General features: G+C 41.5%; 1 protein-coding gene across 39 annotated transcripts in view; it reads left to right on the forward strand.

Moving 5' to 3' along the window:
* ZNF131 (zinc finger protein 131) overlaps positions 1-15,999 on the forward strand; it is a 113,391-nt gene that overhangs the window by 61,158 nt on the left and 36,234 nt on the right. For all 39 annotated transcript variants that reach the window (XM_045394736.2, XM_073993403.1, XM_015451337.3 and 36 more), the window contains one exon: positions 341-442. In XM_045394736.2, coding sequence (XP_045250671.1) covers positions 341-442 — 102 coding nt within the window. The remainder of the gene's footprint in view (positions 1-340; positions 443-15,999) is intronic.

A 15,999-nucleotide genomic window follows, 5' to 3' on the forward strand; every position in this document is an offset into this window, starting at 1 on the left:
GGGTTGTCTTTTTATTTAGCAGTTTCAACTGAGTTGGATATGCCTCTCACTGCTTAATTGGAAATAACAAAGTGGCAAGAGGCTCCTTACCTAGCGTTGTAAATTAGCCTTTATAAAACTAAAGGGATTTGAAGTGAAGTTTTAGCTTCCTATCTAATTGAGATTAACATTTGCCAAGATAGCTGCCAAGAATATTCTGCATTGAGTTCAATAATTTATATAGTTATGTAATGAAGGAAAACCTATTTTTTGTTTTATATGATTTTTCAGTCTTTTATATAGTTATACATTTGATTTTCGTGCTTGTGTATTATTTTCTTTCTTTTTTAATTTTACCTAGGACACCATTTTAAGGCTCACAAGGCTGTTTTGGCTGCTTGTAGTAAGTTCTTCTACAAATTCTTTCAGGAGTTTACCCAAGAACCTTTGGTGGAGATAGAAGGTAAGTGATTGTTTATTTTTTATTTTTTGTTTAATAAATCAAAGAAACCATTTTATTTAAATACTGGTTTTAAATACAATACTTAGCAAACAATTGGTGAAGCAGTTTTAGACAGTTTATTAAGACACCATAGGAAATAGGCATCAGTAGTTCTATAGGTAAAGGTAGATAAATTGTTCTTTTGATACCTGAGAAGTCTTACTTTCAGTGAAGTGCTTGGTTGAATAATCTGCCAAGAAAAACATAAATGGTAAGTGTTGGTCTTTTCCATTGTGGAAACTGGTGGTCATTGTCTTTTGAATTACCGTCTTTGTTCAGTGGGTTTATGTTTCAGACCGGTGGAGATGCTGCAGGTTACAGTAGAAACTTCTACTGTACTCTGTAGCAGAAGTAGTGATGTAGTAGCAGAGGTACAGATGACATGCACAGTGTGAAATGGGCTGCCATAATAGGAAGAAAGCTAGTTAAAATGAACTGAAGTAGTGTTCAGAGGAAATTCTGGCTCTACAATGGGGTGGATCAATACCTGTTACCTTGAAGCAAAAAGTGATTTTTGTACTTTCTAAACATTTTTCTAATAACCTGCCAAGTGCCAGGCATTGTAATATGTAGTTTGTGTATTGTCTAATTGCTCACAGCAATCCTTTGATGTTGGGCATGATGGTTTTTGCTTGTAGTCCCAGCTATTTGGGAGGCTGAGGCAGGAGGATTGCTTGAGCCCAGGAGTTCAAGGCCAGCCTAGGGCAACATAGACCCTGTCTTTTCTTTCTTTCTTTCTTTCTTTTTTTTTTTTTTTTTTTTAAAGGGAAATGGTGTTACATTTACACTTCAGGAAAGAGACTCTAAAAGGTTACTTGCCCAGGGTTGCCCAACTAGCAAGGAATTAAGTTTGTGCTATTAATTACCATGCGTTTTCTTCTGCTACTGCAGTAACTCTTCTCCTACCACCGGCATCAAAATCCGAAACAGTAGGAAATAAATCTGTTTGCTTATGTAATTACAAAATTTTAGCTTCTTTTAGGGTTCTTGGATTTTGGTTTTGTATCTATTTCATCGTGTATGTATTCTTTGTTCTGAATGGGTTGCCTAGAAACATGCTTTTTTTCCCTTTGATGCCTAGAGGAGTAAAGAAAACAAAAAAGAGTTAAGAATATTCTTTAATTTTGGTATGTTCCAGTTTAGCATTATAGCTGATATATTTGCAGCTAGATTATCTTTTAATATCTATGATCAGGACAGAGATATAATTATGGAAATCCACAAAACTTAATAAAGTGAGAATCTGACTGCCCAGATGATAGTGGTTTCTACTACAAAGTAAGCCTCCGTGAATTCATTCACACCTGAGGCTTATTAAATATGTGACCTCAGGCAGGTTACTTTACCTCAATTGCATGCTTTTCTCCTCATCTGAAAAGTGGGTTCATAGGCTTATAAAGACTAATTGTGATAACATGCAGAATGCCTGGCATAATACTTGGTGTATTGTCAAAGTTTTAACAAAACAGGGACCGGCCTAGGAAACATTAGGGAGACTGCTTCTCTACAAAAAATTTTAAAAATTATTAGCTGAGTCTGATGGCATATGCCTGTGGTCCCAGCTATTCAGGAGACTGAGGTGGGAGGATTGCTGGGACCCAGGAGGTCAAAGCTACAGTGAGCCATGATTTTGCCACTGCACTGTAGCCTGGGCGACAGAGCAAGGCCCTGTCTCAAAAAAAAATATATATATCGTATTGAATACCTATATTATGTACTATGTTAGACCCTGGAGCTGAAGAATTAATGAATAAGATATCCCTTAAAGAAGTCAGAAAATTCCATAGCAGGTGAGCAACAGGCAAATAAAGGAGTTTAAAAAGTATTACAAAGACTATTACTGTGAAATGGTATCACTGAAGAGGGAGAATGAATGATTTGGTCTTCCTTAGAGAGGAAAGATTTCAAAGAGGGGAGTCTGAGCAGAATTTTTTTTCCTTTTTTTTTGGAGATGGATTTTAGCTCTTTACCCGGGCTGGAGTGCAATGATGTGATCTTGGCTCATCGTGACCTCCACCTCCCAGGTTCCAGCGATTCTCCTGCCTCAGCCTCCCGAGTAGCTGGGATTATAGGCACGTGCCACCATGCCCAGCTAATTTTGTATTTTTAGTAGAGATGGGGTTTCTTCATGTTGGTCAGGCTGGTCTTGAATTCCCCACCTCAGGTGATCCACTCGCCTCTTCCTCCCAAAGTGCTGGGATTACAGGCGTGAGCCACCGTGACTGGCCGAGTCTGAGCAGAAATTTTAAGTCTTAAAAAACAAATGGCCTAGCCGGGTGCGGTGGCTCACACCTGTAATCCCATCACTTTGGGAGGCCGAGGGTGGGCAGATCACCTGAGGTCAAGAGTTGGAGACCAGCCTCACCAACGTGGTGAAACCCCGTCTCCACTAAAAATATACAATTAGCCGGGCGTGGTGGCGGGCACTTGTAATCCCAGCTACTCAGGAAGGCTGAGGCAGGAAAATCGCTTGAACCTGGGAGGCAAAGGTTGCGGTGAGCCAAGATCACGCCATTGCACTCCAGCCTGGGCAACAAGAGTGAAACTCCATCTCAAAAAAAAAAAAAAAAAAAAGAAAAAGTGGCCTAAGCTGGAATATTTGTTGCTGGTAGAATGAGCACACACTACCTGGAGGAGTAGAAGTAGAGCCTAGTCTTCTGAAGATTAGTCACCTTGAGATTTGGGTCCGTGGGGTCTTCAGTATTTGAACTCGAGATAGATAAGAAAGCAAAATAGACACTCTTTTATTTCTGTCATTTGGTCAGATTCAGGTTTAAATAATTAATTTGGTTCAGTATCTTAAGCCCTTAACTTTGGGGTTACTGTACTGTCTAGCAAGGTCACCTGGCTGTGGAGAAAGCCCTGAGCATATAGTTAGAAAACTGAGTTTTAGCCCTGTTTTAACTGTTTGTGTGTTGTGTGACGTTAGACATCTTGGATTCCTTATTTTTCATATATCACATAATTTTGGAGTATGTCATGGACATTTGAATATTTTGTTAGAAGACTGGATGCTGTTAAAATTCTCTGGAAAAATATTTTTAGTTTTTTGGTTTTGCTTTAGCGGGCAGTTAACCTGGTTAGGTTCAGACTGCCTCTGTGGGCTGCGGATCCAATTTGAACTTAGTTTTCAAAACCTTTGTATTGCCGTTCAGGTCCCAGGTGTGCCATCCGTGCCATTGTGCAGTTCTCAAAGCCTTTGCTCTGCAGTCTTGGGTCAGTTCCACACATGGGCATCTTGGTGGTAAACTTGAGATTGTATACACAAATGTGGAGGACTTTTCTCCTTTCCATGATATCCCTTGTACACAAGCTCCCAAGAGTTTCTTTTCGTGGTTCTTTAGTGAGAAAACTGGGATTTTAGCTTCTTCGTGCGCTCATACGTTTTCTGTGGAGGGGCTCATTTCCTGGACAAAATGGAGAGAGAGAAAAGTTAAGAGAAAAAAATAAAATGAATTCCCTCCTCCATACTCTTCAGATCATCATCTTTTTCCTAGTTCTTTTGTCAGAAGAACTTTCTTTAAGAGTTTAGGAGACCACTACCAGCCACAGGTGTGCAGACTCAGAATTGGAACTTGCTTTGAGGCAGAGCTGAGAGAGAAGAAAAATTACAGGTATCCACCCCTCCCCATTGTCCCTCTCCCATTCATCGTCTTTTCTGGTTCTCTATCCAGAAGGAGTTTCTCTTGAAACTTTTCTCTGTCTCCACTCACTGCACAGTTAGATTTGGGCTGTCCTCAAGTCTAAGCTGACATTTGTGGGAGGAAAAAAACAGGAAACTCACTACTGTTTGAGTTTTGATTTCTCTTCCCAGTCTGCTTGCTTCAACTTACTTTTCAGCGTCCTTGTATGTTTGCTTTATGTGTTCTTTCCAGGATTTTTAGTTGTGATCAACGGACAAGATAGGGTGGAGTGTGCATTCTCCATCTTAGCTAAAACTGGGACCCCATCCCCCACTCATAAAATATAAATAATGACTTACAGCATGGCACATTAGATGGGCATTAGAGACACCAGGGAAGCTGTCACAAATACAAATGTCCAGGTTGCATTTCCAGATAATTAAGTCTTTCAGTAGTGGGATCCAGGCAACTATATTTAAAAGTTCTCTAGGTTCTTGCTATGTGGGTTGTGGTCTGAGGACCACATACATGGGGATCATTAGGAAACTTGTGAGAAATGTAGACTCAGGTTCCACTCCAGACCTGCTGAATTGGAACAAGGTCTCAAGATGATGCCTATGCACAGTAAAATTTGAGGAGCACTGCCCTAGCATGCTTCTAGTGTGCAGTCAATGTCGAGGACCACTGTCCTAGACGATTGCATAAAAGCAGATGACGTGTATAAATTAAGATTGTAATATTCTCTATGAGTATAAACTCATTAGGTGCAAGCTGAGCTCACCCTCCCTGTTTTCTGTGTTCCTGGTTAAAGTAAGTTACCTTTGATTAGAACCACAGGTTCATCTTTGACTTCAATTCAGATTTGTTGCTATTGAAGCTAATTGGATCCCAGCTCACCTTTGTGACTTGGATTCACACCATACAAAATCTTCAACAGACCTTCATTCCTTTGTTGAGAACACACAACCTTCTAACCTGAACCTCCAATTTTCTAAATTCATTCTTTTTCTACTTCACCTGAAACCACAGATCCATAGCACTTAGTTTCTCTGTAACAGCAACTCTAACATAGTGTCCAGAAATTTTAGCCCCTACTATCAAGGACAAAAAGCATCCTTGTACGTGTTTGTACATCTTTTTGAGTAGGAGTTTTCCACCAGTTGCAGGGATTCCCTGAGTCTAGAGTAATGCCAGAATGCTGCCCCCTTTTACTCCGTTCTAAGCATTGCTGGCAGGGAGAAGACTCAGATTAAATTGTTCACTTCAACATTTTCCTTAGATACTCTCTTAGAAAAGTTGTATTCTGCACACTTCTGTTATGAAGGGAGTAAGGGATTGCTGAGATTTGTTAAGTTACCAAACTAATCTTGATGTATAATTACTATACATCTACCATCACTTCACTTAGCTGGGCAAGTGTTATCAGTTTGGTTCATGTTAGCTCATTAGGTCACTGGTTTGTTCCTAGGACAGTGTTGGGCTGGTCATATAAGTTAGAAGCACCTGGAGGCTGGGCGCAGTGGCTCATGCCTGTAATACCAGCACTCTGGGAGGCCGAGGCGGCCAGATCATGAGGTCAGGAGATCGAGACCATCCTGGCTAACACGGTGAAACCCCGTCTGTACTAAAAATACAAAAAAAATTAGCCGGGTATGGTGGTGGGCACCTGTAGTCCCCGCTACTGGGGAGGCTGAGGCAGGAGAATGGTGTGATCCCGAGAGGCGGAGCTTGCAGTGAGCTAAGATTGCGCCACTGTACTCCAGCCTGGGTGACAGAGCGAGACTCCATCTCAAAAAAAAAAAAAAAAAAAAGAAGCACCTGGGTGCTCATAATAAACAAAAACCCAGATATTTATCCCAGTTTTGATTCCGAAGATCAGGTACCAGTACTTTTTTTTTTTGGAGACGGTCTTGCTCTGTCACCCAGGCTGGAGTGCAGTGGTACCATCATGGCTCATTGCAACCTTGACCTCCTGAGTTCAAGCAGTCCTCTCATCTCAGCCTTCTAACTGCAGGCACATGCCACCAAGGCCAGCTAGTTTTTGTATTTTTATTTTTTATTATTATTACAGTTTTTGAGATGGAGTCTCTGTTGCCCAGGTTGGGGTGCAGTGTGGTGCGATCTTGGCTCACTGCAACCTCCGCCTCCTGCATTCAAGCAATTCTCATGCCTCAGCCTCCCAAGGGGCTGGAATTAAGGCGCCCGCCACCATGCCCAGCTAATTTTTTTTGTATTTTCAGTAGAGACAGGGTTTCACCATGTTGACCAGGCTGGTCTCAAACTCCTGACCTCAAATGATCTGCCTGCCTCAGTCTCCCAAAGTGCTGGTATTGCAGGCATGGGCCACCATGCCCAGCCTAGTTTTTATATCTTCTGTAGAGAAGTGATCTCACTACTTTGCCCATGCTCGTCTTGAACTACTGGCCTTAAGCAATGCTCCTGCCTTGGCCTCCCATAGTGCTAGGATTACAGGCATGAGCCACCACACCCAGCCCTTGGTACCAGTGCTTTATTTAGTCTATAGGTGATTCTCATCAGTCAAGACAGGGAGCTAGGTCCACAATTCCTTATTCACATCTTCTTGGAGGCCAGACATACTTCTCAACATTCCAGATTTTAGAACTTTTCCAAGGGCAATGAAAAACATAATACTTGCAAATATTAATAGTTTAGCAGCATATAGCATGTTAGTATTCACTGTAAGTGGGATAAAGACTGGACATAGCCTCATGTCAGTTGAGATCAAGTTTTGTTGCCAGATTTATGGAGAAACTTCTGGTTTTTTTGTTTGTTTGTTTGAGATGGAGTCTTGCTCTGTCACCCAGGCTGGAGTGCAGTGGCACAGTCTCGGCTCACTACAACCTCCACCTCCTGGGTTCCAGCAATTTTGCTTCCTCAGCCTCCCGAGTAGCTGGGATTACAGGTGCGTGCCACAACGCCAGGCTAATTTTTGTATTTTTTTTTTTTTTTTTTTTTTTTTGAGACGGAGTCTCGCTGTGTCTCCCAGGCTGGAGTGCAGTGGCGTGATCTCGGCTCACTGCAAGCTCCGCCTCCCGGGTTCACGCCATTCTCCCGCCTCAGCCTCCCAAGTAGCTGAGACTACAGGCGCCCGCCACCACGCCCGGCTAGTTTTTTGTATTTTTAGTAGAGACGGGGTTTCACCATGTTAGCCAGGATAGTCTCGATCTCCTGACCTCGTGATTCACCCACCTCGGCCTCCCAAAGTGCTGGGATTACAGGCTTGAGCCACCGTGCCCGGCCTGTATTTTTAGTAGATACAGGGTTTCACCATGTTGGTCAAGCTGGCTTCGAACTCCTGACCTCATGATCCGCCTTCCTCGGCCTCCCAAAGTGCTGGGATTACAGGCATGAGCCACCACACCCAGCTGAAACTTCTGGTTTTAAGAGAAATGGGAGGCCAGGTGCGGTGGCTCACGCCTGTAATCCCAGCACTTTGGGAGGCCGAGGCAGGCGGATTGTGAGGTCAGGAGTTCGAAGCCAGCTTGACCAACATGGTGAAACCCTGTATCTACTAAAAATACAAAAACTAGCCAGGCGTGGTGGCACGCATCTGTAATCCCAGCTACTCGGGAGGCTGAGGAAGCAAAATTGCTGGAACCCAGGAGGTGGAGGTTGTAGTGAGCCGAGACCGTGCCACTGAACTCCAGCCTGGGCGATAGAGCAAGACTCTCTCAAAAAAAAAAGAAAAAGAGATACGGGAAAGTAGAGACAATGTGGCTGAGATATAATAAGGCAGAATCAAAAAGATTTGTCATTGATTCAGTATGGTGGTGAGGGAGAGAAAGAAATAATGTATACGTTTTGTGTGATGGGTAATACAAGAAGAGTAAGAGCAGATTCAAAATGATATTTTTTCTTTGATAACTTTCTTCTCCTAACTTCAAAATTAGTTTTCCTGAATGTTAATAGTGCTGGTTGTTAAATGAGAAAAATGTCCGTAGGCCAGTTTTGAAAGAGTTGATGCTTCGATTCTTTTACCACATTTTTTTTTACCACATTTTTTTTTTTTTTTTTGAGATGGCATTGTGCTCTTGTTGCCCAGGCTGGAGTACAATAGCGTGATCTCGGCTCACCACAACCTCCCCCTCCCGGGTTCAAGTGATTCACTTGCCTCAGCCTCTTGAGTAGCTGGGATTACAGGCATGCGCCACCACGCCTGACTAATTTTTTGTATTTTTAGTAGAGACGGGATTTCTCCATGTTGGTCAGGCTAATCTCGAACTCATGTTCTCAGGTGATCCACCCGCCTTGGCCTCCCAAAGTGCCGGGACTACAGGTGTGCGCCACAGAGCCCGGCCTCCAAGCTTGCTACTTTTTTTATTTTGAGATGGAGTTTCACTCTTGTTGCTCAAGCTGGAGTGCAATGGCATGATCTCGGCTCACTGCAACCTCTACCTCCTGGGTTCAAGCGATTCTTCTCCTTCAGCCTCCTGAGTAACTGGGATTACAGGCGTGCGCCACCACACCTGGCTAATTTTTTGTATTTTTAGCAGAAATGGGGTTTCACTGTTTTAGCCAGGCTGGTCTCTAACTCCTGACCTCAGGTGATCCTCCTGCCTTGGCCTCCCAGAGTGCTGGGATTACAGGTGTGAGCCACCGTGCCTGGCCCTTATCACATTTTTTGGCTGGCTCTGTGTTGACATGGCAAATGGAGTTTTCTCCAAGTGGAAGATCTGCCTCTAAAGATTGTCAACAAGTATTTGGACTTGAGCAGGAAAGCAGAGGAATGATCCTGAAATTCTAATATATTTGAGAATGCTAGTGGTATTAAGATTTTCTGGCTAATATAGTTTATATCTCTTAGCATATGGTTCTCTCAAAGTTCAGCAAAGCCTTTCTGGTGAAAATGTTAATAAAAGTCAAGATGTAAATTGGAAGAATAAGCAGTAATTCACCCATCCTACCACCAGAGAGTAACATGGAGGGATAGGCGTATGTGCGTATGTACAAAAAAAATAAATTGAGGGGACTTTAGAATTATGAGTAAGAGATTGTGAACCTATAGTGAATGAGAACATGTATCTTCAAACTTTTCCAAGCAGGAAGGAAAAGTTTGAAGTTTTTATCCTGTTAGTATCCTATTTAAAATCTTTGTCATAGATTAGGAGTCAGACCATCTGGGTTTTATCACTTTATAGAGATGTTATGAGGATTAAGTAAGTTAATGCTTGTAAAGTATTTAGGGCCTTGCTTTTTATATATATAGAAAGTGTTATGTATGTGTGTTTGATTAAAAATCAAAATCTCATTTGACTTTGGAAACATTTACACATTGTTTTAAAAAGGATTTTTCTTGTGCTTTTAAACTTTTGGCCAAAACTTCTGAAAGACAGCAAAAGCTCGTTGTGTTTTCCTTGGGCTACTCTCATATACTGAAGAATAAATGATAGCAACAAGGAGAAAAAATACAAAGGGAACCAAATAAAACTAGCCCTCAGTGAGTCCAGTTATTTTTGTTTGTTTATTTGGTAGAGTGTAACTTGGTCTTTTTTATGGTGTTTCTCAATATTCAGATTGCTTTTAGACATTTTGAAAATGAGTTTGCTGAGGTTCAGAGTTTCTGAATTGCCCCAGATAACTCAGTTCATGTAAGAGCTGTGAGTAAAACATGAAAGTTATAACTTCCTGAATGGTATCCCTTTTTTTTTTTTTGAGACAGTCTTGCTCTGTTGCCCAGCCTAGATTACAGTGACATAATCTTGGCTCACTACAACCTCCACCTCCCGGATTCAAGCGATTCTCCTGCCTCAGCCACCCCAGTAGCCGGGATTACAGGCACGTGCTACCACACCCGGCTGATTTTGTTATATTTGTGATAGAGATGGCGTTTTACCATGTTGGCCAGGGTGGTCTCGAACTTCTGACCTCAAGTAATCTGTCCACCTCGTCCTCCCAAAGTGCTGGGATTACAGGCATGAGCCACTGCGTCCAGCCGGTAACCTCTCTTTACGCAAATAGAGGATGCTGCTTTGAACGCTTAAATCATACTCCACCAGCATTCTTATTGTTGTCCTGAAGGCTGCATTCAGATGTGTAAAACAGATGGGAAGAACATATTTTTGAGAATTGCAGTTTTACCTATTGTGTGCAATTTGGACTTGGGCATTTCTTAGTCTAAAATTTATGTTAAATATAGGTTTTCTTTTTGTTTTTCTTAATAGTGCCTCATAGTCTTTCATTAGCAAACTGAACCAATAATACATAGCATTGAGAGACATAAACAGAGTATGACTTTAGGATTAAATTTTAAACACAAAACTGTCAAAAGTATCAATGATAAATGCATAATTTTGAAAGTGACTTTAGGCCTGGCGTGGTGGCTCACACCTGTAATCCCAGCACTTTGGGAGGCTGCATGAGGTCAGGAGTTTGAGACCAGCCTGGCCAACATAGTGAAACCCCATCTCTACTAAAAATACAAAAAATTAGCCAGGCGTGGTGCTGGGCACCTGTAATCTCAGCCACTCGGGAGGCTGAGGCAGGAGAATCGTTTCATCTGGGGAGGTGGAGGTCGCAGTGAGCCAAGATCATGCCATTTCACTCTAGCCCAGGCAACAGTGCGAAACTCCATCTCAAAAGAAAAAGAGAAAGTGACTTCAGTATTTATTGATTTATTCCTGTTTTATATTCCTCCATTTTAGGAGGCACTGTTAGGTACTGTGATGTGAGTGTACAGATCAAAAATCTTTTTCCTCAAGTAGTTTACAGTCAAGAGATGTCCATGAACTGTCATTATCAGAGTGGGTACAGTTTATAGAATTGAGTCTTGGAGAAGTAATTAAAGAATGTTTCATGGTTAACCCATTTATACCTGAAATTGCAATTTTTTGAATTTGAAAAATCAGACCTTGGTTATGCCCCTGAGCAGTAGGATATTAATAACTCCCACACACTTAGCGTTCAAATAATGGAACACTAGGCATAAATGGATTAAATAATGAAGGAATAGAAAGTGTGAACAGACCTGCAATTGCTATAGCACTTGTATCAGTTGTCAGAAACCTTCCAACAAAGAAAAGCATGGGACCAGATGGCTTCATTGATTAATTCAATGAAATGTTAAAAGAAAAGTTAATTTCAGACCTTCTCACAGCCTTCCAAAAAACCTGAAGAGGAAGGAATATTTCCAAATTCATTGGTAGGCATTATCCCAGTACCAAAGCAAGACAAAGAGGACACAAGAAAGAAAACTATAGCTCAATATCCTTGATGAATATAGATGCAAAACTCTGCAGTGAAATACTAGCAGACTGATTCTAACAGCAAGGTACAAGTATCATATTCCATGACTAAGTGAGATTTATCCTTAGGATGCAAGGATAGTTCAACATGAAAACTAGTTGATGTGATATGCCATACTAACAATAAAGAAGCAAAATGACATGAGCATCTCAATAGATGAAGAAAAAGCCTTGGACAAAATTTAATACCATTTCCCAGTAAAAACTCTGAACAAACTAGGAATAGAAGGAAATTATCTCAATGTAATAAGGGCCCACAGCTAACATACTCAACGGTGAAAAACTGACACTTTTTTCTCTAAGATCAAGGAACAAGACAAGGATGCCTGCTCTTATCACTTCAATATAGTACTGGAAATCCTCCCTAGAGCAATTAGGTAAGAAAAAGAAGTAAACACCATCCAAATTAGAAAGGAAGAAATCGGTCTTTTTTGGCAGGTGACATCTTATATATAGAAAACTTTAAAGACACCACAAAAAACTACTAGAACTAATAAATGTAGTAAAGATGCAGGATACAAAGTCAGCATACAAAAGTCAGTTGCTTTTTTTTTTTTTCTGGAGATGGAGTTGCATTCTTGTAGCCCAGGCTAGAGTGCAGTGGCGTAACCTTGGCTCACTGCAACCTCCACCTCCTGGATTCAAGTGATTCTCCTGCCTCACCCTCCCGAGTAGCTGGAATTACAGGCACCTCCCACCACACTGAGCTAACTTTTTGTATTTTTAGTAGAGACGAGGTTTCACCATTTTGGCCAGGCTGGTCTTGAACTTCTGACCTTAGGTGATCCACCCGCCTCAGTCTCCCAAAGTGTTGGATTGCAGACATGAGCCACCGTGCCCCGCCATCAGTTGCATTTTTATACGCTAGCAATGAACTATCTGGAAAGGAAATTAGGAGAACAATCCCATTTATATTGACACCATAAAGAATAAAATAAGAGTAAGCTTAACCTTTCACCTCCTTAGGTGAGATACATGCAATACTGAGAACCATAAAACTAAAGAAATTGGGCTGGGCACAGTGGCTCACGCCTGTAATCCCAGCACTTTGAGAGGTGGAGGCAGGTGGATTGCTTGAGGTCAGGAGTTCAAGACCAGCCTGAACAACATGGTGAAACCCTGTCTCTATTTAAAAAAAAAACAAAAAAAAACACAAAAATTAGCTGGGTATGGTGGCCCATGCCTGTAGTCCCAACTACTCAGTGAGCCTAGATCGCACTACTGCACTCGAGCCTGGGCGACAGAGCGAGACTCCTTCTCAAAAAAGAAACTAAAGACACTTAATAGATCTTCATGAATTTAAAACACTTAGTATTGTTAAATTGTCCATACAGATTGAGCATCTCAAATTTGAAAATCTCAACTGCTTGCCAGGTGCAGTGGCTCACACCTATAATCCCAGCGCTTTGGGAGGCCAAGGCAGGCATATCACGAGGTCAGGAGTTCAAGACTAGCTGGCCAACATAGTGAAACCCCTTCTCTACTAAAAAATACAAAAATTAGCCGGGCATGGTGATGCGTGCCTGTATAGTCCCAGCTACTCGGGAGGCTGAGGCAGGAGAATCGCTTGAACCCGGGAGGTGGAGCTTGAGGTGAGCTGAGATCGCACGTCTACACTCCAGCTTGGGCAACAGAATGAGACTTGGTCTCAAAAAAAAAAAAAAAAAAAATCTGAGCTGTTACAAAATTTGAAACTTTCTGAGCCATCAACATGACTCAAATGCTTGTTGAGCGTTTTGGATTCAGGATTTTCAGATTTGGGATGCTCAACCTGTGTCAAGTATAGTGCAAATATTTCAAAATCCAAAACAGTTGAGATCCCAAACTTTTCATATGAGGCATATCCAGCCTGTATTACAGAAAGTGTGCTACAGGTTCGCTATAGTCCCTCTCAAAATCCTGATGGGATTTTTTTTTTTTCTTTTTGTGGAAGCAGGAAAAGCAGTTCTAAAATTCATATGGAACCACAGAAAATCATGGACTAGCCAAATCAGTCTTGTGAAAGAACAAAGCTAGAGGCATCATACTTTTTAAATTTTTTTTTGAGGAAGTTTTACTCTGTTGCCCAGACTGAAGTGCAATGGTGTAATCTTGGCCCACTGCAGCCTCCGCCTCCCTGGTTCGTGTGATTCTCCTGCCTTAGCCCCCCAAGTAGCTGGCATTACAGGTGGGTGCCACCACCCCCAGCTAATTTTTTTTCTTTTTTCTTTTTTCTTTTGTTTTAGTAGAGATGGAGTTTCACCATATCGACCAGGCTGATCTCGAACTCCTGACCTCAGGTGATCCACCAGCCTTGGCCTCCCAAGGTGCTGGGATTACAGGCATGAGCCACTGTGCCCAGCTGGCATCATGCTTCTTGATATCAAAATATTTTACAGAGCTACAATAATCAAAGGGACTAGCTTAAAGAGACATACAGACCAATGGAGCAGAATAGAGAGCCCACAAATAAATCCATGCAGATAATATGGTCAACTGATCTTCAAGGATGCCAGGAATGCACAATAAGGAAGGAATATTTTCTGCAACAAATGATGTTGAAAGAACTAGGTATTCACATGCAAAAAGATGAAATTGAACCCCTGTCTTCTACCATAAAAAGAAAAAAACTCAAAATGAGTTAGAGACTTAGACATAAGACCAAAAAATGTAAATCTCCTGGAAGAAAACATGAAGGGAAGCTTCATGACGTCGTTTTTAGTGATTTCGTGGATGTGACATCTAAAGCACAGCCAACAACAGAAAATAAGACAGGTGGGACTACATCAAACTTAAAAGCTTCTGTACAGCAAAGGAAACAACTGAGGGTGAAAAGGAAATCTAAGGAATGGGAGAAAATATTTGCAAAACCAAATAAATGATAAGGAGTGAATCCCAAAAATATATAAGAAACTCCCACAACTGATCGTAAAAAAAAAATCTACTCAATTAAAAAATGTAACTTTACAGTCCAAATGATGCAAAAAAAAATTAAAAATTTTTTTTTTTAATGTGCTAAGAACTTGAATAGACCTTTCTGCAAAGAAAACATACAGATGGCCAACAGATACATGAAAAAAATGTTCAGTGTCACTAGTCATCAGGGAAATGCAAATCAAAACCACTATGAAGTATCACTTCACGCTTTTCAGGATGGCTCTCAAAAAAAAGACAAAAGACAACTAGTGTTGGTGAGGATATAAATAAATTGGAATCCTTGCACAATGTTGGTAGGAATAGGTGCAGCCATTATGGAAAACAGTATGAATATTCCACAAAAAATTAAAATACCATACAATTCAGCAATCCCACTTACTGAACATTTATCCAAAAGGACTGAAATCAGGATCTTGAAGTTTTAGCACTCCTATGTTCATTGCAGAACTATTTATAGTAGCCACGAGAGGAAATAACTTAAATACTCGTCGATAGATTAATGGGTAAAGAAAACGTAGTAGGCCGGGCGCGGTGGCTCAAGCCTGTAATCCCAGCACTTTGGGAGGCCGAGACGGGCGGATCACGAGGTCAGGAGATCGAGACCATCCTGGCTAACACAGTGAAACCCCGTCTCTACTAAAAAAATACAAAAACTTAGCCGGGCGAGGTGGCAGGCGCCTGTAGTCCCAGCTACTCGGGAGGCTGAGACAGGAGAATGGCGTAAACCCGGGAGGCGGAGCTTGCAGTGAGCTGAGATCTGGCCACTGCACTCCAGCCTGGGTGACAGAGCGAGACTCCGTCTCAAAAAAAAAAAAAAGAAAAGAAAACGTAGTATATGTATCCCATGGAATACTATTCAGCTTTTAAGAATAAGAATATTCTGCATATGCAAGCACATGGATGAACCTTGAGGACATTATGCTAAGTGAAATAAGCCAGGCACAGAAAGACATACACTGCGTATTTCCATTTATCATTTTAGAGGAATCTAAAATAGTCACTTCTACTCATATGAGCTATCTAAAATAGATTGAAAGAGTGGAATAGGGGTTGCTAGGAGCTGGGAGGGAGGAGGAAATGGGCAGTTACTCATCAATGGGCATAAAGTTTCAATTGAGCAAGATGAATAAACTAGAGATCTATACAACATTGTACCTGTAGTCAATAATGTACACTTAAAAATGTGTTAAGATCTCATGTTCTTATTACAATAAATGTTAAAAGGTTTCATTGAACATGTGACATTAGAGTTGGACCTTTAAGGGGTGAGTGGTAGGATGAGTATAATCAGAGATAAAATGATTAAGCATCCAACTAGGAAGGTGTTAATAAAGGCAAGTCAGGTCAGGCGCCGTGGCTCACGCCTGTAATCCCAGCACTTTGGGAGGCTGAGCGGGCAGATCACCTGAGGTCAGGAGTTTGAGACCAGCCTGAAAAACATGGAGAAACCCTGTATCTACTAAAAATTCAAAATTAGCTGGGCGTGGTGGTACATGCCTGTGATCCCAGGAACTCGGGAGGTTGAGGCAGGACAATCTCTTGACTCTGGGAGGCAGAGATTGTGGTGAGCCAAGATCACACTACTGCATTCCAGCCTGGGCAACAAGAGTGAAACTCCGTCTCAAAATAAATGAATAAAATAAAGGCAAGTCAGCTATTAGAAAGTGCAGGGTTTGTTTGAGAAACAGTATATAGTGTGTGTGTGTGATATAGTTTA

The sequence above is a fragment of the Macaca fascicularis genome, chromosome 6, assembly GCF_037993035.2.
Source record: "Macaca fascicularis isolate 582-1 chromosome 6, T2T-MFA8v1.1".
Lineage (NCBI taxonomy): Eukaryota > Metazoa > Chordata > Mammalia > Primates > Cercopithecidae > Macaca > Macaca fascicularis.